General features: G+C 23.5%; 1 protein-coding gene across 1 annotated transcript in view; it reads right to left on the reverse strand.

The window, feature by feature from the left end:
• Positions 1-27387, reverse strand: part of LOC132917150 (orexin receptor type 2-like) — a 146767-nt gene that overhangs the window by 105636 nt on the left and 13744 nt on the right. The window contains exons 2-3 of the mRNA XM_060977748.1: positions 26962-27263; positions 25080-25239 (exon numbers count right to left, since the gene is read on the reverse strand). Of these exons, the coding sequence (XP_060833731.1) occupies positions 25080-25239; positions 26962-27263 (462 nt within the window). The remainder of the gene's footprint in view (positions 1-25079; positions 25240-26961; positions 27264-27387) is intronic.

Raw genomic sequence — 27387 nt, forward strand, 5'->3', positions numbered from 1 at the left:
ATATAATATATAAACACCATTATTAATTTTCATATCCGCTTTCACTGCGTACTGTTTACTCATAAATCTATTTTATAGGTTTGTTTTCTTTGCATAGTGGTTCTAACGTATCAATTGGAATTCGAAATGCCTATTGAGTGTTACTATTTATGGCTTCACAGAGATCCGGTAAACATTAACAATGATAAACAACATTTTTTTTTTTTTATGTAGCTCCATTTAGTAGACGTTATACCTATCTCGAAAACGGGTCGGCCAATTTATTAGTTGTCTTCTTCCAATACATTTATTTGTAAAATATTTTAACCTTTGTATGTCCTACTCTAGAATAATGAGCTGGCACTCAAACTTCCATACAATACGGGATTTTTAACTTGCCTTTAGTAAAATTTAAAAATAAACAAGATTATTGTTGTTTATTTTAATGTTTACCAATTATGTAATAACATAACGATGTGGTCATAGTATACATATATATTCAGTTTTCATTAAAAAAAAAAGAAAAAAGGAAACAAAGCGAAATTATAAAAGCATTATAAAATAGGTTTCCACTATCGGTATCTCCGTGGCCAAGTTTACAAACCAACTTATAGTCGTGTATTTGTGTTCATATAAAGTTTTCAGTCAACAAATATGTATAAAATAAATGACTTAAATAAGGCTTTAAAGTAACATATTGTTTAGGGAAAAAGAGGCCTACTCGCTTGAAACATAATAACTATGAATTATATACTAATATCATTAAGTATTACTATTTGGTTTAACTACGTTAACAAAACGATCGATACCTATATGAACTTTTCCAGATATTATGATTTATGACGGTATTATATATTATTATTTATTACCGTTATGCATTTGTATTTTGTTTTAATTATTATAAAAATTAACAAAGAAGACACCCTGGTGTACACTTTACTTAAGATCTACAGTGTAGATTTTAAATTGTCAATTCGTATTTCAATGGTTATCCCTTATTTACCTCAATTTATAAAATTTGAATATTTTAAATTAACAAAAAGCCAAACTTGGATAATTGATAGCATAATGCGAGCATACATTTAAATTACAAATATTTTTGTTAATATTATTAGTATTATTATATATTTTTTTTAATAGTATTAAATATTTAAATTTCGTCAATAACCAACTAATTTCATTTAACCATATATGATCAGCTTTTGTCTTTATAAAATGTTTAATTACCTAGTTTGTTACATTTTTCTTTATTGAATAAAGTTTAAGGAGGTCTTTAAAATATATTCAAATATTATCGGTATGGGTCTTTGGTAAAATACGACTTATACTATGGTTAAAACTACAAACAATAATATAGTATTAGTTATAACACAACTAATAAGTAATAGATAATAACGACTGACCTCCCAAATAAATTACACACTGTAAAAATGTAAGATAGTGGTTAATAGGTAGGTATGACATATTATATAATATAGATATTTTACATAATACGTATCATTGAAATTCACAGATACAATGGTGTGTATATATATATATATGTATGTATATCTTAGTTACTTTTTGAAATATTCATCATTACTATCAGAAAAGATGCAACGAAGATTATAAAAAAGGCCTATAATTTAAAAATGTAAATCTATTAATTTTATACTTAACGATCTTTCTAAATCAATTCAACTAATTTGTGATAACTCTGTTTAGGTAATCCACTGTTCACTTGAATATTGTTCTATATAATATAACTGTTATAAGTCAACTATCAAAAAATATTTTTACATACTTACTTACAATGTTATATTTATTATCACAAATATTTTTTTTTCATTTCTTATTGAACTATTTGTACTTACGTACTATTTCTTGGTGTCTTCACATATTTTTTATTTGTAATACTTAATACATTATATAATTAACATAACAAGATATTTGGAAACAAACTGTCATTTATATTTATCTAATAGCTTATACGCATATATTTAGTGTATGGGTATACATTCTAAATAATTAGTAGTACAATAAGTAGGTATTTCATGTCTTTTATCTGTTAGTGCTTAAACGTGTTTCAATTTCAAAAAAAAAATTGTCCATAATGGTCTTGTTGATTTCGAATAAAGGGCAGGATAAAAGTATTCAAACGTGTTTCACCAATAAAAGAAACACCAAAACAATTTTACGACACAAAATTCACACAAAAACTTGTAACATCATCAAAAACGTTTATAAAAATGACTACTCTGTTTATATTGTATGACATTTATAATTCAATTTATAAGACACCTAGAAAAATTAAATTTAAATTTGAATGTTTAATATATTTTAGTAGGTATTTCTCTATACATGGCTGGTACTACTATATTCTATTTTATATCATCAAAAGTTATATAATATGTTAATATAATATAATAAACAGTGTACTAGTACTACTTTTTTTAAATTATACTAAACACATAAAAATGTTTAGCTTTCTATAAATTTATAATCACTTCAATAATCCAAATTGTTATTATAATTAATTAATTTTAAAGATAATATTAATTGTTACAACATTAAAAGGATACACGAGTACAAATATGTATGCATGAGGTGTGTGGATGAAGTACAATTCTAATTTTAATATTCATAATAAAAATTAAAATAATTTATAAAACAATTCTTCAGACGTGAGATTTATGTATAACTGCAAATATAATATGTATATCATAAATTCATAATTAATAAAGTCGAGTTTAATAGTTTGGCGAGTAAAATGTGCTTGTATAATGTAGAACTATATTAAGTCACGCGAATTGAATGATTTAAGTTGAAATCGCATGACATACTACTACTTAATTGTATAATGTGTTTAAGTATTTAAGTTCAAACTTCAAAGTGCACACTTCATGATGTAAACACGATTTCTTATTGAACATAGGCTTAATTGCATAATTTCTACAGCTAAAAAAAATTAATTTAATATAAAAGCCACTGTCAAAATGAATTTCAACGGACATATTATATGTCAAAGCCCCCTTGGTTTTTGCACCAAACAGTCAGATCCCCGAATAATAAATAAATATATTGAATAAAAATCTAACTTGACATTTCGACATTTGTTAGGTTAGGTTATGCTTCTGAAAGATAAGCTAAACATTTCGACCTAGCCATGAAACGAGCAAATAGATGTTTTAAACAACAACTTAGTTGTCTATGTTAGAAACTTAGTAGAAGAACATCTATATAAGTAAAGATATCCAACAAAATGTAGTAACTATGTATACAAATATATAAAAATATCAACAATTGTGTACAATGAACATACTATATCATTTTAATCATACATCCAATAATAATGAGGGGCTGATAAGATTTCGGCTACCCAAATAAGTGTTTAAGCTTTTCAAGCTTCGATTGTGCCTAAAGTGGGCCTCAGAACAAAATGTACGTAAGAACTCCACATTGGTGCTTGCCAAAACAACTACCAATAAATCCGTCACTACCCTTATTAAATTATTTAATAACCAACTATTGTTACTTAGTGTTTACTGTTTATTTTAGGTTTTCCATTTAATGTAATAAACGTTATACTGTTGTATTATAATTGTATTTAAAGCAAATATTTGTCCAAAAAATGAAAATGAAATAAGTTAATACATTATTTATTTATTAAATAAATTAAACTTCATATTATGTTGCTTATAATTAGGGTTAGGGACTTCTGGGAGTTTGCATGTTTTTTAATAATCATTAAAAAGACTAGTTAAGTAAAATATAAATTTGTTTCATAGCAATACGAATGTATAATAAATAAAATGGTATAGATTCAAATTTTGCATATTTCAGCATATTTAACAATTATTTATATGAACTATAAAAGGTATAATTTTATAAAGAAAAAATTAATTTTAAATACATTTTCTGGACCTGAGATATTAGTATGATGGTTTTATTTATATAAAATAAATATTTTAAAATTAGTTTTTCTCGCCGATCACTTGCATTGTTACTCATCGGTACATTGCAAATGAGAAAATAAATCAGGATTTGAAAAATAATAATAAATAATTTATAATTTTCGCCATTTTGCAAATATTATCTAGAAATTAATATAAAAAAATTTTATTCAATACTATGATTTTATTTTTTTTAATGCATATTTTAATAGCATATTTAGTGGTTCTTTAGAACATAAATGCATGTATATTCTAAAGTTTTTAGGGCATGAAGTTTCTAGCCCTATATTTAACACCGAGTTATAATATCAGTGGTATAAATATTAAAAGTTCGGAAAAATCAATTTAGCGATGGAAAATTACTTTTAATAGAAATACATTTTAGTATTGTGTACAAAACGTTATATAAAATGGTCGTAATAATTATATTATTTATTATAAGGTTTTGTTCTAATGTGTGACCTATAAATATAACACCACCTGCACCTTTTTAATCGACTTTTAAAATATTTTACACACAAACATTAACCAATTAATATTATTAAAAAGTTTAATGGTTTATATTTTTGGTTTAAAATTACATTACTTATATATTATATATTAGTAGTATATAGTAGTATAATTCGAGTATTAGAAGTTCGTATTAAAATAATGAAAATAAAAAATAATATGTCATAACTTTATTATTGATGCAAATGCAAGTCGGTTATATTAGTGTTGTATAAAGAAACTGACTGTGACGTTTGGTACATCAAGACTTCATAACTCATTACGTATCAGTTTTATTATAGCAATATTATTCATTTATTGATTGTTAATGTGTCAAATCATGTACGTTTAATTGGTATACTATTGCTGTAGGTATACTGATTAATAGATATACAAATATGCTATTATGATAAATATTAAATTAAATATATCTTACTACTATGTCAGTATTCCACACCTTGGAATATTTCAATTTTTCAAACCACAGTTATCATTATTTATAAATGACAGAGAATAATTAACAATAAACAGACAGAAAATAATTAACAAATAATATTAAAATAAATCTAGGAAGTCCAAAGTAACTCTTTTGTATGGTAATTTTTGAGTTTACCTTATTGTTGAAATATATCATACCTAGTGGTCATTGTAATAGACACTTAATAATATTTATATTTTACATTTTACTATAATATTATATCATATATTATATTAATTATAATTTCAATATTAATTTTAATTTATAAGTCAATATCTGTCTATCACTTGATGAATGGTAACGAAAAAACTTTAAATTAATTTAAATGTTTAGAAAGTTTAACTATGTTTAAAAGTAATGATATAGGTATATAGGTACTTTGTAAGTGTGAAAAAGTTTCAAGTGTCTACGATTAATATTTTTAAATTACAACAAATTAACCAACATTTTTATTTTTCGTTTAAATATCTAATTTAACCAAAATTAATTTAACTTTATGACTGACTTACGAGGAATAAGCTTGTACTAAATTTCTAAGCTTTACGAATTACAGAAAAATGTGTTATCAACATTAAAAAAAAAAAAAATTCTGGAGTTAGGTAAGCTATATGATGTATGTTTATTATAGGTTAGGTTATAGGCTAGGGACTTCATGCCTTAAAAAACTTAAGAACTACTATTACTACATTATTAAAAGAAACATACATTTCTAAAAATAATATAAATGAAGGTACCTCAAGTTTAAGTATACTGAATATTCTACTCCAACCCAAGTTCACAACCTTAAATTCTCTATGTATATTATATGTATACAGTAAAACTTCCGTTAACGGTCACCTCTATACCTATGTAACGGTTAGATTGTTTGGTCCCTTCAAGTGTTATGCCATGCATTGTCACCTCTATAGGACTGCCACCTCTAAACAGCGGTCATTATTTATGGTCCCTTCGGTGACCGTTAATTGGAAGTTTCACTGTATATCTATTTTAATAGTAGTATTTTATATATATTTGTTCTAAATACTTAAGATGCAAAACATCTCTTCCAAGGCTTTTCACTGATAATTTATTTTCGAATATATCTATATTTGTTATTCTATTTAATTACATTCCTTAATAATCAATAACACTATAGGTATTAGTAGCTAAACTATACATTTTTTCTGAAACGATGTTATAAATTTGCTTAGAATAAAAAACATAAAAATAGATTGCTATTTAAAATGTATTTTTGCACTGTAGGTCAGGTTAGTGTCTGTATGAGTTACATTTCTTGTAAAATAATAGTAAAAATCAATGTCTTTATTTCATTATTTTAAATTTAAAAAAAAATATATATATATATATATAAATGGACATTTGGTATATAATTATATAAAGTGTTTTAATAAAGTAAATTAACCATGAAAAGTTATCCTCGAATGTGATGGGTTTTGAATTACATTCTGATTTTAAAGTATACACTCGGGAGATCATTGCGACAATGTAGTCCGGTGCCAATACATTGTCAATGAAAATTTAACGTTTCTAAACCTAAACAGAAACAAATAACAATAGTTATCACTAAACGCTGATACGTGGAACGATTCATAATCAAATTTGTTGTTCTTTTCACTAGTTACTTAATTATTTTTGACAAAAAACACTGAACACGACTTATTGGTGCTAAGTCAATTAATTTACGTAAACAGTATTAATTAATCAGAAGGCAAGAAATAACTTTGATGTTTGTCCGCTGTAAAAATAACACACATTATTGCACATTGGGCTTTAACTAAATAAATAAATGAAAGTAATTACTACCGACAAACTACGAACGAACGCGGTAAAACAAGTTATCAAGTTGAGAATACAAACATATCTTTATTTAATTTATTGGATATTTGTCTGTTTGAATATGTGTTGCAAATAATCATCAAATGGTAACCTAACCATCAAATTTCTAATTGATAATATTTATATGTTTATATTTATTTTACTTCTATTAATAGTACAGGGTACGACTGTGCACGCAATGGTTTAAGTTTAAGTTTATAGTCAATATGCATACGAAAGATTATTTAAATTTAAACAAAATTATAATTGTCAAGTTTTATCAGTTTTGAAATAAAGTGTTAAAGAACGATGTTTTTTGTTGAACACTTTTCCACGCATTAGAAAATCTCATAAATTTTTATCACATCACCTCTATATATTATAAATTTAACTTAAACTGTATTTTCGACAAGTATATTCTCAATTAACATCAGTTGTTTTTTGAGAGAAGCAACGTAAAAAATTCAGACATGGTTCGGTGTCTAACAACGATAAATCGTTTTACTTGAAAATTAATCTTAAGCGAAACTCTATTAAAACCAAAAAGATTTCTCAGTTAAGTAATTTCTCTTTATATGTAAGTACGCTTAGAAAATATATTAAAAAAATCAAAAAACCATCTCTTTAAAGTACTGTTGGTATTTAGATATGAAATTTTCGAATTATAGAGGTGCTACTGTGTTAGATGAAATGTTTCACCAATATAGTGTTCACAGAAAAAAAAGAACATGAATGTGAAATAAATTCCTCGCTTCGTTTAAATCAACATATTATTATACATACTAATATGTATAACCAAATGTCTACATAAAATAGGTTAGGTTATTTTTAATGTAATGGTTTATCAAAGTTTACAAATTTATGATAACCTGATTCATCCTCTCTTTATACTTATTAGTTGGATACTAGATAGTGTATTTTGTTAAATTGAAAAATATATTACATTTCTATTAAAATATGCCAAATTAAATCAACAATAATTTGTCTGTACCTAATTGAATTTCTCAAAAAAATCACCAAATATAATGTTTTATAAATACTTAATATTTTAATGAATTAGTTAAAATAAAAAAAATCTCATTGTTATCAGTGTTATCACTAATTATTTTAGATTCTGAACGGAGTGATGAATGTATTGATTTTACAATGATATGTATTTTTTTTTTGTCGGTTATCACGTTTTGGAGTACCTAGTAATAGTGCTTTGATTTTTGACTTCAAACCCCCCTTTGAAAGAAATATGAACCTAGTTGGTAGGTACTTTTTTTTTGGGGGGGGGTCAAAAGTAAAGTTTTCAGTAGTTTACAAAAGCGTCAGGAAAAACCCTAAAAAAAGTAACGGAAAAACGGGAATTTTTATGCATAACCAGTTTTCAACAAAAAAATGTTATTTTGCTGTAACTTTTCTAATTTTTTTTTTTGAAATACCGTTAAAAAAAAATTGGTATTTCAAAAAATATTTAAAATTTAATAGAAGGTTTATTATAAATTTAACTTATCGTAGTAAAAAAAAATTAAATATCATTAGTCACAATTTTTGTATAAACGCATTTAAAGTTCAAATGTTTACGAAATACGATGTCAAAATGTGCAAGTAATTACAGCGGAACGATACCCACTTGCCCACCCTTCTTAAATAGTAATTTTAATAGGTAATGAAAGATTAATAGAAAATATAAAATACCTTAATTACCTAAACAATGTTATTCCAAACAATTAATTAATTAATAATGAAAATGTCTTAAGATTTGATCTTCATAAATTCTTAAAAAGAACAATAATTTTTATTTTTAATAATGTTAATATACACTAATATAATACTATATAATTATCAAATAAATTAGATTGCCATTTTGAAATTTCAACATACCTGTCTAATAATAAACTTTTACAAATTATAATAATTATTAGTTCAGCCTAAAGAAAAAAATTGTATATAGTTATATATACTATTATTTTATTGTACATGTTAGTTTTTTAATTGATTTTTCCTATTTATTTTGATGCGGTCTATGATCTATGGAATAAATTGAAAGCAGGATAATGTTTATTGGTACATCTATTTTTTTATGTCCAAGTACAATTTCAAAATAATCTGCTTATAACCTCGCACACCCGAAAAAACTGAAAATACACCCATATATTACTATTGCCACATTCATACACATAAAACATTTCAGAAATTTGAAATTTGACTTTGACGTATAAAAGTATATAACCTGATCACTGATATTAATTTACTGAGACGGCCATGGTTATAGGAAAAAATTAATCATCTTTGATTCATATATTCGACCATTAAAATTTTTGGAAAAATAAGCATTGTGTATCCTGTTAATATTTGCGTATAAAATGAGTGGCTTTACTGCGTAAGACATAATGTTGAACATGATCATATCTGAAGCAAAACCATTTATAAAATAAAAATATAGTTCAAATTTAATTTAATTTGAAAGTGCTGCTGTCAATTATTTTGAAAAAATTGAAAATAAGTTATATTGTTGTCAAGTTTTGTTTATTTTATAATATTTATATTTGTACAATTGTTAAGTTATTTCCAAGTTTTTAAAGCTAAATTAAATATAAAATAGATTGTAGACTTTTAGTAACTTATATATTCCTGATATTTTAATATTTTAATTAGTTAAATTAGTTAAACCTTGTCTAAAAAATTAAAATTAAATATTACCTTATTCTAATATAAAGTAAAAAGTTCTTAATTTTAAAACCACAAAAAAACAAATTACATCAAAATTAGAATTTATAATATTAAGTTTTTATGTATATTAATAAATAAAAGTATGCTTTATTTTTAAATATAATTGTTTATATTGGAATTAATAGTTTAGATTTTTTTTTTTAAACTGAAAATTAATTTATAGTTTAAAATTAGAGGTTGAATAATAATTTAATATATTAATACTTAATACATTTAGTATATTATAAACATAATGTTTATATATATAATCGTACAAATAGTTACTACCACAAACAATTATTAAGGCAATTTTTCATAACAAATTTTTATTTGCTTACTTTAGAAATAGTTATAAAAACTAAACTATCATTAACAACGAACAACGTTGTTATAATAAATTGTCCCGGTTTAATTCGGTAATTCGATGAATTTTATTAGAATTGTAATTTAAGTAAAGTACAAAAACAAATTTGTATTTAAAATGTTGTGAAATTGTGAAAATCAAAATGGTTCCCTAGCGGATTCAACGTGTAAATACATTACTATCTATAAGAACTATACAAAAATAAAATTGCTCGCCGGAAATTTCAGTCTGTCCGTTGTCCCATACTACACTTAATGTACAACACCGACACACAGTCAAAGTTTTATTCGGAACTGTACCAAAGTGAGTTTATTATATTATATTCACAAATGCAAAGCGTTACACCCTTTTTGACACGGCGTTAATGCAATTCGATGTCGGTAAATGGTTTTCAATATTGTGGGCTATTATAAATTTGATACACGTTTTCGATAATATTTCATGTTCGTGGTTCAGTTTTTTTAATAACATGATAAACGTGTCAGAAAATGAAATTAATGGCAGCCCAATTTGCGTGTATATGATAACACACTATAAACATTGGACAAGAAATATACCAATTAGTAAATTTTATAATATATTAAAATCTATTAAATAAAATTATGTTCAATATCAGAATATATAAATACTACCTATTAATTACATAAATATAAAATGTCTAATACAGTGGTAACCACTGAGTGGTTTTCAACCTGTGCGTCGCGGCTTTCAGGGGTGTCGTCTGTTATTATCAAGGGAGCCGCGTCCACGGTAAAAACTAAAAATAAAATTGATTTTTATTATTATCATTATTCGTGTGGGAGACATATATTTGATTTCAGAATCAAAAGGAGCCGTGAATCAAAAAAGGTTGAAAACCACTAGTCTAATTCCCATAAAATAAATTAACATAATATACATAAACTCAAAAATACCTATCTACTTATTATAGGTACACTGTACTTATAAAAATAGGGGGTTCTTCTGAAAATTCGAAAGTGTATATTATGTATTTTAATTATGAACATAAGTATAATAAGTTCCACTACAATAAATATAAAATTAAGATGTATAAATTGTAATCATAAAGTCTGCAAATCATTTTTTTATTTTCTAAAACAAATATACTATAGGTAATAATAATTGTATTATTATGCGAAATAATTGGCTGTCTAAAGTTTAGAAATAAATTGAATTACCAATTTAATTGGTAGACAGTTAATAGTTATACACTATATAATACCTACGAGTTTCTTTCGTTTTATTATACATTAACGAATACATCTAGTACATAAATGTTTACTCCTGGTAATCTTAAAATAATTTTAATTTTACTAAACAAATTATTCAGATACCTATTAACATATTAATTCAGTAACAACCAGCCAGAAATTCTCATTTCATTTTTAATAATACAATACGAGTATGAATCTAATTCATGATTTGTACAATTTATTAAAAGTACAACAAAAATAAAAGTGTTATAAACGTGTAAAATAATCTTAATTGAATCTTAATTTAATCAATATATAAAATAGAAAAAGATGGGTAAGAATTGGCTACTTATCTATATACATAGGTACTAATAACTATGAAAATTTTATACCAAAATGTATACTTTATTATTATTTTATATGCACACACAAGCATTGCACATATAAATATCTGGCATATATGAATTATATATACTACATAGTATATAGTTATTGATTTATCATGCTAAACAATAACATGAGATCTCGATAAATTTGTATTGACAAATAAAAAATACACTATTGATGATTAACTAAGATAATTTCATACAAGAAAACATTTCTTATTTATGATTATCATTAAATTGATTAAATATGTATAAATCATAAATTAAATACAAATTATTTATTTTATTTTATTTTATTGGAATGATAAAAAAAAATTGAGTGTTAAACATACCTATGCGGATTACCGGTTCCCAACCATTTTAGTTGTGTGGACCACCAATTTTATAAAAAATCTTTAAAGCGTACACATATATATATATATATATATATTTATATTTATTAGGTATATAATAAAAATATGTAATACTATTATTTTAAATATAATATTACCACGCTGCTCGGGGCCCATGGATTGGGAACCGCTGTTATAGATAATTGTAGTTTATCGTTTAACTCAATATTATTTCTTTATGTATGACATATTAAGTTAAATAAGTTTAAATTAAATTATTTTTTGGATTAAAGTCGAGTAAGTAACTTTAAAATTATATATATACTATCATGTACATATAATTTATAAATCATTAGTTATGATTTAATTGTAATTAATTGAAGTTAAAATGTTATTTTTCTTGTACTTGATTAATTATTACAGCAATAAATTTAATTTCAAGCTCCTTGTAATCGATAAAAATAATTGACCTAAAATATTCCACAACTTGAACTTATGTCAAATTGTTCCTTAATATATTTATTTTTTGGCAACAACACTGTTCCAATAACTTCTTCAACCGTAAAATAAAAGATAAAAATGTAATTCCTAAAATTTTCATGATAAATAATAGTAAATAAAACAATGAATAATTACAGAGTGACATTTATAGATACATGGGAAATATTTACAACTATATATCCAAATAAAATAAAACAAGTTAAATATATGATATTATCTACAACAAAATAAAATATCATATAATCTATTTAATGGTTAACGGCTCCCGGTAGAGCTTTCTAGTCATAATAATACCCACATTAGGTAAGTTAAACTTACAAAAAATCTTTAGAACCATCTTCTTTTTATAATCGTCTACAAGGATTTTCAAAAAGATGGTCGAACGATAAAAAGAGTTTGTAAGGATTGTTTTTTAAACGTTGCACGTTGTGTATGTCGTTGTTGACGGAAAACCCCTCCTATGAACGGAATTAGTTTTTGTATCTTTTGATTTAGAAAAAATGTCTTTAATATAGGTAAAAAAAACTCCTATATGTTATCTTTATTTCACGATCAATGAGATATTAAATAAATTATCTCAAATGTGCAAACTTTAATATATTAATATATTATATATGCATTGCAGTAATAAAAATATAAGTGCACCCAATCAAAAAATTAAATAAAAAGCAAATGTTTATTTGGAACTTGTTTTCAAATTTGTATTGATGAAATAAAATATTTTTAGGGATTTGCAGAAAAATTGTATTACATTTTGAATTTTATAAATTGATATAATATGGTAAAAATATAAATTATTTTAATAATTATAAATACTAATAATATAATAAATGGAATATTTTCAAATTATTTAACCTACCATACTATTAAAAATAAAATAAATGATAATATAATATATATAATCCTATGTATATTAAAAAAAAAAAAACATGGCTAACAGTAGGCTAACAAGTCTCCGCTCAGAATCGTTTTTCTTATACAATTATATATCATTGAATTTAAATTTAACACGTCTACAATAGTGACCTAGTCGGAACCTATAATGTACAGCAGAACGATATTCATTTTCCTACCTTTTAATATTAAATGTATTGTTTTTTTTTTAGGTAAAAATTGATCTCCATCATGCCGATTAACTAAGGATTGGGACCTCTAACATTTTCATGTATTTTTTTGGATGGTTCAATAAAATACCAGTCAAATAAAAAATCCTATTTAAATGGATATAATAAGGAATCTAAATCCCACATTTTATTTCTCATATATTTGTATATTTTAAAGTTGTTAAGTATTAAAGCATATTTTTGCAATATATATAGCTTTTAAGTGCTTTTAGAAAACTGAAAATGTAATTTAAAATCAAATTTGTATTCTTAAAAAAAGGTTTAATATTATTTAATATCTTATATTTTTTAGTAAATGTGTAAAGCTCGTTGTATTGGGCTTTGTACGTGATGTGCAGGTTAGGTTATACCTTATACGCCACGTATCATACGCACATTTTTCAATTTACATTGTTCAATTTCATACGCACCAATGGCACGCGTCATCGTAGAAAATTTAGTAGATAGTATTTCTCACAATATTTTTAGTATTTTCCGGCGATAATGATCATTATATTATATTGATCACATTCCGTTATTATATTAAAATTGCATGTAGTGAACAGCTGTCTATCATGTTCACTTTTAAAGGCACACCAGCTACAAAGTTACCTAATTTAAAAGTATGTTTTCGTTCGACGGTCATGTTCAAATAATTGAATAAAATATAAATAAATAAATACTTAATTTATAAAAGATTTTTTAGAGTAAATTTTAGTGCATATTTGATTGGTTTTTTTTTTTTGAGAAATTTAAATGTTTCTAAAGTTACGAGTAGAAGTCCCTTCCCTACAACCTATAATATTATAATTAATAATTATAAATGATAATTATTAATTATCAATGATAACTATAAAATACTTTTTTTTCCTTTTATACAAATGAATTTATTACTAAATTAATGATTTCATATCTCTTATTATCCAGAAGTAACTAATTTACATATTAAATTAAAAAGAACATGGTTTCAACCACCACAATAAGATTATGACTTATGAGCCTAAAAACCAATTTTCAAATTTTAATTTAAAAATATATAGGAAATACAATACACATTTTTAGATTTAGATTTCTTTTTTCATTAAGATAATATATTTGATGTTGTCATCAAAAATTAAAATTGTTATTATTAATTTAACCATGTATAAAGGTCAATATTTAATTTAAATGGATTAACATATTTAAAAACATATTGTGAATCAAATTTATTCCGTTTAAATAAAATATTGTTTAGCCACGTATTGACACAAACTACACTAATCGTTCTTAATCCCGTCTTTATATAATGTATATATTATAATATATAAAACAATTTATAAAAGATCAAAAACAAATAACAACTATAATAAATAATAATATTTAAATAAAATCTTCTAATATTAACAACAAAGTATTTTTCAAAGTCACAGATTTCTTCTGTCATTCAAAAACAAAAATAGAAATTTCTGTTATGCTACCATGTCTATTTTACTATTTAAAAATTTAATTTTTCTTATTTTATACAATTTTTATTATTCAAACTTAAAAATTAAAACAAGGTTATCTAAATACATTCGAACAATAATTAATGAATCATAAGTATTATTATTCAGATGTTTTTTTAAGGATTGTGATTTGTGGTCAAATTAAATATTTTTTTAATGAACATTAACAATTTTTTTTTAAATAAAACTCAAAATTATATAATTAAAACTGAAAATTTAATTTTAATTCATGGTTTTACAATTTTACATTTTTTTTATATCATGTATCTATTTATAATTGTTAAAATATTTTTTAAACATAATAAAAATGTTTATGGATTTAGTTCGTATAATTGGCAACTTTTAAACAATGTATCTATGTATCGGCTAACACATAAATGCCAATATTATTTTTGCAATTAATTTTAATTAAATCCATACCTACCAATAATGGCATTAGGATTTGACATTCGAATAGGTTACTCACATATTATTAATAAACTTATACTGTACTTAAACTATACAATATTCAAAGTCGTCGATAAATGATAATTAATTAATTATTATTATTAAAATTATTAAATGTAATTACAATACTATAATAAATTGATCCCCGATCAGAATTCTTTTTACTTATGCATTGCTTATTTCTACCGCATTCAGACTAATTCATTCGGTAATCGGTATAATACATAAATACATCATTATTCATTATGCAGTGCTACGTCGATCAAAGCAAAACGTACTTCTATATTCTATTCGAATATCAAGTCATTAATTATCGATTTAATTTTAATAATTCATTGTATAAAACTAATATGTAAAATATACATAAATATAAGTAATCTATTTAGTAGTAATCTTAACAACCAAATTAAAGTAAAAATTTTAAAACTTAAATCTAAAATTGTATGTTGAATAAAAAATATTGCACTCTTGGAACAATTATATTTCAAGAGTACTACAATAATCCCTTCGATTTGTAAAACATTTTAAACAATAAAATGTATAATGAAGCTATTAAGGAATGTATCTAAGCGTGAAATAGACATATAAATAGTAAAAAATATTATACTCAATGAATTATATTTACGGAAAAATGTAAAGCAGTAGTAACAACCACATCTAATATGGTGTTATAAAAAAAGCTCAATTTATTTTACCATTTGTTATTACGTGTTAGCTATAAACATAAACTATACTCAGACCTTCTTCTTGTAAAAAATAATAAGTATACAAAATACAATATAGGAACTTGGATAGAAAAAATACTAGTTGTATAAAAAAAAACTAACCAATGAATGCACGATCACAAGATATTAAATTTATTAAATCATAGAAGTAATCGGTTTAATTTTAAAAATATTGATTTATAACATTACAAAATAGTACCTACTTAAGAATACCCTAAAGAACAACCTAAATAAAATAATTTTTGAGAATTATCATACGTTTATTTAAAAGACATATTTTATAGTATATTGATAAATAGATACATAGATATATTTTTTCTGAGTTTATCCTAATCTTTTAGTCATATTTAATACAAATTCGGTGAACATCACTGTCTACAGCATTGTCATGTTATATATATGTTAAATTATATATTATAAAAAGAAATTTAATTTTCAATCATTTCAGTTGTGTTATATAAATACACAAAATAAAATTACGGTATTTATGCCAAATTAATTATAATAAGTATAGAATTAATACTTAACAATCATTAGAAAGTTTCAACCATTCGTCCTAAATTGATCCATGAAGTTTGTGCTTTAATGGTATTATGATAGACAGTAGTTAGCTTTGGTAATATGTTATTGTGTATTCGTGTGTTAAATACTCGAGTGTAATAGCTTAAACGTTTACATCATGCAAGCATCGTTGAATTAAAATTTTTGACCTAAAGTTAAAACTTTATGATAGATCTAAATATACCTAGTTTATAACAGATGTGATTTTTGAAACACCCTTGTGTTTCAAACATAAACATCATCTTTTAAAAGTTTTATCATATTACGTACAAAAAGACATAATTATTATATTATTTTATATTGACTATGTTGTATTTAAAAAATACGATACTACTGAAATAATTAAGGTTATCATTTTGAATTATTATGAATTTAAAAATTAATTTGCTTAAAATTCGTGTGTCCCGACACTCAATTTTTCAAATTATCCACAAAGTATCGTAAATATTTTAAAAATAACTTGAATACTTTTATTTTTGCTGTAAACAACATTTTTTAAATGATGAGGGCCAACTTCACATACGTGCTTAAAAGATTTATATTTACTATTTTTTTAAATTTTATTTTTATACAACTCACGGGAACAGAATATCAACGTAAATATAGAATTTTTTCGTTTTAATTTCGAATTGTATAGTTATTTTATATACAGTCTCTATTTATCACGATTTTTTTCTCTAAGTGTGCAATTTGTGTTCATATCGAAATACTGAAAGTTTAATTCAATATTCCCCCAAGCCTAATATTGCCATTTTATTTTACCATATTTAAAATATGTTGTATTACAACAATAAAAAAATAGTTTTCAATAATTATTGTTATTAAATCTAATAACTTTTATGAGTAGTTTAAATTTAAATTTAAAAAAATAATTTATAACCTTTTAAAATAAAATAAAACAATGGAAATTAAAATATGAATATAAAGTTGAAATAAAATAATTTTTTATCATTTTCTATTTTAGTGGATTTAAAAAAAAAATTATCTTTTTCTTTAGTTTAAACATTTTAAACTAAACAAATTGAAATTTTATAGTATTGGTAATAACTCATAAGTGTAAATTACTTATAATTTATAATTAAATTACATCTTTTATGCATTATAACGAGGTTAATGAAAATGTTTTATTAAATTATAGTTGAGTTCTTATTTAAACTATGAAAATAAATACAATAAAACGTATACATTTTGAAAAACTGCTAGAAATTTACAATTGAGTGATATAGGCACTTAGAAGATATTTTAAAAAATCGTTATATTGCAAAAACATTTTAGCTTTAATAAACTACTTAAACTTACCTAAGGTTGCAAATCTTTTGAATTTTTTTGGTGTTGAAATAATTTTCTTTTTACTAACTCGTTGAATAAATTTGTATACAAATAAAGTGAGATACTTTGGTCATAATTTTCTATTTTGTATAAGGCACGCATTCGTATAACATAAAATTTTGACATATATTATTTAATTATACCTACCTACATCGTCGTTAATTGATTTTATTCATTTTAACTGTTAATTTAAAGTTATTCAAGTCAATGCATACGTCAATGTTTCAACACTTTGAGTAAACACGATAAAAATCTAATCTAGGTATAATGTTATAAAATCAATGATAATAATATCATGATATAAATTATATCAACAATAGTATATAATATTATATTTCAATATTTCATACACAATTATGTATTATTATTCATAATGTAATTTTTTAAATTAATATATCAATACCTAGTTACAAGAAAAGTAACACATACTTCTGAATATCTAACATAATTCATCAATTATTTAGAAATTATTATTAAACAAACTAGTATATGAATATTTAAAATTAATAAACTAAAAATATTATACTTTTTGATTACCTAATTTTTAAGGACTTAGATGTACATAAAAACATACAGTTTATTTCTTATGCAAAAATATTAATATCTTATCATTTTTATGTTATCAATTATAATTTAATGATAAAGCGATACCATATAAATTATAAAATACTATAGTTTAGTTTACGTTAGTTTTAATTAATTTATAGATAACTTCAGGTATTGAATTCGGGCTACTAAATAAATATAAGATACTAATATAAATTTTTAATAGGTATCATTAAAATATAAAACTAGATTTCCTCAATAGTTTTTAAATACGCTTTTTTTCAGTACGTTGGATAAATATATTTTTAGACTGGTTCAAATAAATTAACCCAATATAATTTTTTATATTATTTGTTTTAGTACATTCATTTTAAATTAGTACATATTATATTAATCTAGAACTAATTAATATTTTTGAAAGGTCGCATTAATGGAACTTTAGATTTTTTTTTCGCTGTCAAAATCAGATGTAAAAATTAAAGGGAAAATCGAAAAATTAAATGGAAAACCTTATTTAATACACCATAAATATAATAATTTTAAAAATAAATTTCTTGTCTGCGGGATAGACCCGATTTGTCGCAAGCTCCCATTTGGTGAATCCCGCTCAATAGAATCAAATTTGAACATTCAATCTTGAGAAGAACAATACCACTTAAAAGTTATACCAATATACTGTAATTTAACTGAAAAGAAGCTATTATTTACAAAATGATATTACTTTTAATAGCTTTTGAGTAAATGCATTGTTTATTCGAACCCCTGTGATATTTTAATTGTCAGAAAAGTAGCATTTGATGGTAATACAACTTATTGGTACTGACAGTGTTCAAAGTTTTCTCTACAAAAACACACGTAACAAATTGTTTATACATTTTCCTAGAACCTTCTTACATTTACGTGAATCTAAGCTGATTATTCAAATTACGCATGATCACTATAATCATCTAGTAAAATATAACACTGGTATAAAATTTTTTCAATGAACACTTCATCATTAAGTAAAATCTTCGTGTATTCGGGATGTGAATAATAAAAATGATACTTATAACATGGTAAACACACACAGTGGCGGATTTAAGGGTCAGAGGGACCTTCCCCCCCATTTCCCATAAGATTTGTAAGAATATAACTGTGAATTTTTAATTTTAATACTTTTTTTATGTGCGTAACTCGTAATTTAGATAATACATTATAATTAATAATACATTTTAAAATACCATTATACTAATATAATTGTTTTTATAAAAATATTTACTAATGTAAAAATATACTAGGGCCCCTCCAAAACAAAATCCTAGCTCCGCCATTGCATACACATATAAACACTTGAAATTGCATTATTCTTCATAATCAGCATGACAATTATGGAGTACTGTCGTTCAATGTATTTAAAAAGCCTTAATGTATTAACCAAACGACTGGAAAAAATAAAAACAGGAAAATATTTTTTTTAGTATTTAAATTTTTCAATAAATATAAATTTTAAATTACCTATTTTACTTTTATGTTATTAATTTCCTTTATAAATATATATTTATATACATATTTTTAAGTGTTTTAATTTTTTAATCAAAATATCGATACACGCAATACACTATCTGCAGTTGTGAGAACAAATACATTTCTATCTTTTGTTTTTACATTTTTATGTTATAAATCTGAATTTATTTATGATAATATAAGTAATATAACTATATAAAATAATAGGGATCTACGTTCATGACCATTACTATAACCAACAAGGCTAGATTATTCCAACTTGGAATTTCCAAGCTCCTCAAATGTTTTATGTTACAATGCTTTTTGTATTTGATACTCATAATATTTTTTTATTATTATTATAATTTATTAATTTTTGTTGGCATGACAATTATATAACATTGAATAATATTTTAAAAACTTTTTTGTATTAAAGAGATAACTCATGAGTCATATTCATCATAATATTATGCAAATCGTTTATTTATTTAATAAAAATGTATTTGAATAAAACAAATATGAAATGATAGTAATAATAATAATAAAATGAATAGGAAGTTAATCAAATATTTTTTCTTATACGTTTATACTATAATAATGATATATCATAATCCATGATTTTATATATTATTAAAAAAATTTAAATAAATTGTATTCGAAATTTATGTCAAATAATTATCATATATTAACAAAAAAATTATAATGTTACCTACTATTACAAAATAATAATCAAAAGAACAAAAACATAGTTAATAGTAAATTACAATGTGAAAAAACCTAGGTAATAATAGGAATAATGGAAGTGATTCTATTTCAACTATTTGGGTATTAATTATAATCTACTTATAAGTTATAACCATATAAAAATTAAAATTCAATCTTTGAATTTTTAAGTATTTTAATAAATAAAAATAAATTTACTGAGATGTAATAGAATTGAAGACTATTGGCCGATGGAAAAACTGTAGATACTCGTCTTAAGTTTTTCAATAACTTTCATTTAAAAACTACTGAAAAACTTAATTTAAATTATTAATTAACACAAATTAATAATTTATATACCTAGTAAACATATTTTTTTATTTTTTTTATTTTTATAATAATTATATAATCTGTAAGTAATAATTTTTACAATAAATACAAGTGTTTTTAGTAGTAAATACAAAATAATTTAATTTAATTATTGAATTATTTGAACGGTATCTATTGTATAAATAATTGTATTTAAACACATATTTACACTCTATGAACCTAACAAAGAATTAAGTACATAATATTTTTATTTAAATCTGAAACCTGTGTTCTCCTAGTTTTATTTATTTTAAATCTGTGGCTTAGTTTTAAAAATACCAATCTCACTTTTAGTCTATATTTAGTTAAAAATCCTATAATATAAGTATAAAATTCACTACTAATAGTAGTCGATATACAAGAGCTAATGTTTCGAACATGATTAATTTTATTTCTGAAATGGCCAATCTGATTTGTGCCTTATTGGCAGTACTCTTGAAAATAAATGTGATAGGCTATTATTTACATTGGCCCTTTTACAATTAAAACTTTCTACCTGATCATAACTAACCTTAAGTGTTTTTGCTAAATTTTAACTTTTTAAATGATTGAAACAAAGTATTTTAACGTAAAATATGTAATAGAACCTCTGTATGTATATGAATATATATTATATATTCATGTTTATAAATCATCCAAAAATGTTACTAAACATATATGTCTAAAGAATAATTCATTAATTTAAAAGTTTAGTACCGAGTATTTGGATAACCTAAAAAATTTCATTTACTTTTTTCAATCATACTTATCAATATTTTGTTTTATAATTAACATAGTATTGTTAGACAAAGGCATAAGGCATTTACTATCATATAACAAATATGGATTTTTTTTCATATTTTTATATTTTGTATAATTTTTAAGTACACAATAGTGCAATTATTTGTATTTATTTCTTGATAATTATTATATTTATTAGAACTCAAAACTATCTACGACTTAATTATTAATTTTAATTTATTATCATTAAATAACTTATACATATCGTAAGATAGATAAAAATAATTAATTACTTATTACTTTCAAATTGTATTACTTAGGACGAAACATCCCACATTCTAACCCTACCTATTGGCCTTCTCATCTAAACAAACGTGCTAACATGTATAGCAAAAGTCCCAAGTAACTGTAATATACCAATGTCTATAAGATAATGATCTATTATCAGACCACTCAACAGCGTGACTTTGGAATGCGCTCTTTCAATACTTCTAAAAATCCCATAGATCCCAGAAAAATCTGTTGAGTTACTTTCCAAAAACTCATAGAAACATGCACTCAACTCAAATCTCATTAAAATCAGGTGACGATATCGACAATATTATCCTTAAGTTCACCACTGAGATACAAGAATGCATTCACTTAGCAACAACTCCAGACTCAACTCACTTCAAAATCTATCCTTTCCCAAACCGAATTAAATACCTTATCCAAGAAAAATACAAAGTTAGATGCCTTTAACATTTAAACATATATACCCTATAGATAAATTTACCTATAATCAACTAAAAACAAATTAATCAAAGCACTCTCCAACATAACTCTTTTACTTATCAACAATATATCCAAGTTATAATTAAAAATATTCTAATTCCAATCTGCTCAGAAGTAAAATACCTTGAACCTTGAACTAGACAAAAAACTAACTTGGAATTCACATCTAAAAGATAAACGTAAATCTTTAAACGCCCATCTTAAGGTATAAAATTAACATTAATAATAAATTATTAATATATAAGTCTTCGTTTAAAATAACCACTATAGACATACAGTATCAAATTATGGAGAGCCACAAAACCAAAAAACTACAAGTCTCCAATTCATCTGTCTTCATATACTTTCCTCTGCACCTTTATACATAATAAACTACAACCTTCACAAAGATCTTGAAGTTCAAACTTTGAATCAAATATCTAAAATTATTACTCTAGATTTCTCAGTAAACTCCAATCACACACTAATCCCCGAATCACTAAATAGTAAATTATCAACGAACATACTATCCAATAACTCTCAACGAAGACTAAACAAAAAATTATGTGGGGACATCCTAACATAGTATTACTAAGTGTTACCACTAAAAAATTTCTCAATTTATAATATTATTAACCGTCTATATTGTATTTGCCGCTTGTCAAACCTGCTTATTGTAAAAGATGAAAAATATTATACATAAATATAAAATATAAAATTAATATTTAACAACTATGATTGTCAATTATTAGGGGTATGGACCTATTCCAACAAGAGCTAATTTTATCACTCACTAGAGGAGGAAAATTAAAGTTCACATATTTTATTAATTGTATTTTATAACCAACGTCTATAATTTGTTTTTCAGATTGAAATCATTAATACTAAAAATATTGTTAAGAGTCACTTATGAGTAGTGAATTAATTTTTTTAATGTACCTACCTATTTTTTTATGACATCATTTATTTTCTAGGATGCAGCAATCAGGTTTAAATATTAAGAATAAAAAATGAGTAGTTTTGTTTAGTTATGTTTATTTTTAATTTTAATATTTATTTAATTATCTGAATGTAATTTCTTATTAGTATAGTAACCAATGTTTAATTAATTATTTTAATAAATAATAAATAATAAGGAAATATGCATGATAAAAGTTTACGATTTTGGTGTACCAATAATACTCGTAAATAACAAATACTACATTTTATTAATAAATTTATAAAAATATAATTCGATATGATATCGAACAAATCACGATATCGCTATCGGGAAAATTGGAACGATACGTTACACAGTATTATATCGCTTCTTAACACTAATACAATGAATATAATATTAAAGTTTCTAATAAAATGGAATACGTATCAATTCGAAAATATCTTTTAATTCATATCCAATTGGGTTTAATTTTTCAATGACACTGGAATTTTACTTATATTTTTTGATTGAAGCATAATTTCTATATTTCAAAATTTATAACTGGAAGGGGATGAGCTTTCCCCGATTTCCACCGAAAACCCAGTCCTCAGATTTACGTATACATTTTTTGTTTTCATTATTTTATCATTAGTGACCAAAATGAATATCAGATATGAATTATTTTTTTAATAAAAAAAATATAAAATACGTACTTAAAAATTTAAAAACGTTTATCAAGTACAAAATACATTTAATTAAAATACCATATAATAATAAACCATTGAATAGTCTATTGAAATATAATATAATATGTCACATATAAACGGCTTTAAAGTTTATTACAAATATATAATATATATAAATGTATGTATAATGTATATTATATTATAGTAACAACTATTAATCCATTTTTACACATATAAAAACACTATAATAAGATTTAACGATTAACTTTTTTTTGTTTTAAACGTAAGTCATGAAAATAAATAATATCTAAAATAACTAGGTAGCAAATCCAATACAAAATAAAAATAAAAATCATTTTAATAGAGTATAATTGTACATTTTCAAATTAATTTATTGTTACTATATAATAAAGTATATAATATTATTATAAGTGGAATATGCAAAACAAATGAAAACTACATTTTTTTAATGAATATTTTGTTCAACAATATTATTTGTTTAAGCTTTAAAGATCATATACGATCTTTTAGTATCAAAAGTTTGCACATAATGTAATTCATTTAAATTAGTTTTAATACATATATAGAATATATTATACACTGTATGTCAATGTGAAACATATAATTCTCTAAAACATTAAATGGATCTCATTGTAACGAATATCTTCTTAAAAGCTCATGCCACTCTACCAATACATACTCGTACACAAACATATAGAAACCATTGTTTCGAATAGTAATGAATAAACAGAAATTCACTAATAATTCACACAAAATGCATCTAAAATACGCATACAAATAAATTAATTATGAAGTATGAAGAGCTTAAACTTAATTAAACTCAATGAAATTTTTCATAATTCTGTGAAAGCACTATCGTTAAAATATTATTGCCTAAAAAGTTAGCTTCATAGAAAAAATACCGTTTTTTATAAATAAAAGAACGATGTCGATTTATATTTATACAGGGCGAAACACTGTATAGTTAGGTTTTTTTAACCATTAAAATATTTTCAACCTAACCAGTGGTACTACAAAACTAAACTAATTTTGTAATTTTGTGAGAATAATGAGAAAAAACACTGACCTGAAAGTATAAAACCATTTTGCAAGCTAGAGTGCCCATGAACCATGTTTCTGTGACATCCCACACCACAGTTGGTGGTAAGCAGATTAGGATCACTAAAAAGTCAGCCACCGCCAAGTTAACGATGAAATAATTCGTTACCGTTCGCATTGTTCGATTCCTAAAAAAATTAACGTGAATAATGTCAAACAATATTTTAAAAAACCAATTATATTTAAACTCTTTTAAAGATAAAAATATCTACAGTTTATAATTAATAATTTTTAGCTTTTTTAGAAAAAAAACAATTATAATATTTCAACATATAATAGGTATTCATCAACGCCGTTTTAATAATAAAATATAGACAATCTCGTTGTACCTATAGCCAAATATTGATACTAGTAATAAATGTTCATACAAATAAATAACCAATAATTAATCAGTTAATATTGTATCTATGTAATAATCATTTTAATTGATAAATGTGATAACAATAAATTTTCTATTTAAAATATGAGTATAATATTTTACTAAATATATATTAAGTAATTTAATTTTTAAATGCAAAAATATTTTTTGATTTTCCATTGAATTGTCAGTAGAAAGAATCTAGGAAAAAATTCATGGAATACAATATTATACACACAGCATTTTTCAATAAAAGTGATTAATTAAATATTTTCGCAACGCTACAATACGAATAATTCTGTAAAAAAAATTAATTGAGTTTTGTTATTTTTTATTAACTGTAATAATAAATATTATTATTATAGTAGGTATTTTTAAAAGTTTTATCCGATATACTCGTATTGAACAAAACATCAAAAATAAAAATACAATAAAATTATAACTAATTAAATTATTATTCGTTTTATAATTACTCCGTCATATACAACATACATATATAAATAAGGTAGTTAAGAGGCTTCAACTCTGTTGTATATTAGATTTTGAGTAGGTCACTATTATGGATAAACTAAATTTGAATAATATGATATATCATTATAAAAGAAAAACGATTCAGAGCAGAAACAACCTGTCAACCTATATCACTAAGTATATTTCGTGGTGTGTTTTTTGATATAACTATTAAAGTTTTTAAAATTTTCCGAAAATATTCTATTTATTGTATTATTATTAGTATTTAATTAATAAAAAATAATATAGTTTATAATCACTTTATATAATTCAAATTTTATTAACAGCTTTCTGTAAATACCACAAAACAGTAAAAATAGTTTCATAGTATAAATAAATAGCATCTTAAAATAAATCAAAAATACTATTGCGTATAGTAAAATTCATAGTTTATAACTGTCATTGATTCGTTTATTATATAATAAATATTATTATTTATTTTATGATTTAATTTTTTAATATTTTATATTATTCATCGATATTTTTTTCAGAAATTTGTTTTCTAGAGCTTTTTTTCTAGAGAATTTTTCCTGGAGATTTTTATTCCTTTTACTGAAAAATACATACAACTTCAGAGAATATGCATAGATAAATTGAACTTTATATTTTATAATTTTATTTTTACCTCGCAATTGGGATAAATTATTTTTACAATTGGTTAAAATAATGTTATATTTATTTTTAGTTATATTTACAGTAAAGATATCTTCCGATATATTACCTCAAATACACCGAAGAACGCAAAGAAAGAAAAATCCCAAAGATATTATATAAAACCATAGAACCAGTGCCTAAAAACAACCAAAACCTACTATTATTCTTTAAAACCCCTAAACTTTATGATGTAATTCTAAAACTACTTTAAGCAAAAATTGCAAATAGCTAATGACTTTTTTAGCTTATTCATAATATGATCAATAAAATAAATAGATGATTTCTATCCCTTAAACAAAAACATAAGAAATATAATGACGTATCTTACCTGTAAACAGCCACGCAGACTAAAGCGTTTCCAATAAGTCCGACAACGAATACCATAGAGTGCATGACTATAAATACCCATTCGGATTTTTGGGGTGTAACATAATTTTCTATGTAATTCGCATATTCTTCATCCGTATAGTTGGCCATTTCGTCGTACTCAGTGACGTTTTCTGCCGTAGATGGTGGCATAGTTGATTCTTTTCGAATTGTCATGTTGACGTGTCCTTCAGCCACGCCTGTCGTTGAAAACGCTATCATAGTAATCAACGTCCATTTCAACCACATTTTGTTTGATCCGAGCTATTTTATAAACAGATTAATTAACTGGATAATTTTTGACAATTAGGTCATCTAGGTCATCTCATACTCCCTAGTAATAAAACAAAGTGATTCGTTTAAAAAAATATTAAGTATAACACAAATA

The sequence above is a fragment of the Rhopalosiphum padi genome, chromosome 1, assembly GCF_020882245.1.
Source record: "Rhopalosiphum padi isolate XX-2018 chromosome 1, ASM2088224v1, whole genome shotgun sequence".
NCBI lineage: Eukaryota > Metazoa > Arthropoda > Insecta > Hemiptera > Aphididae > Rhopalosiphum > Rhopalosiphum padi.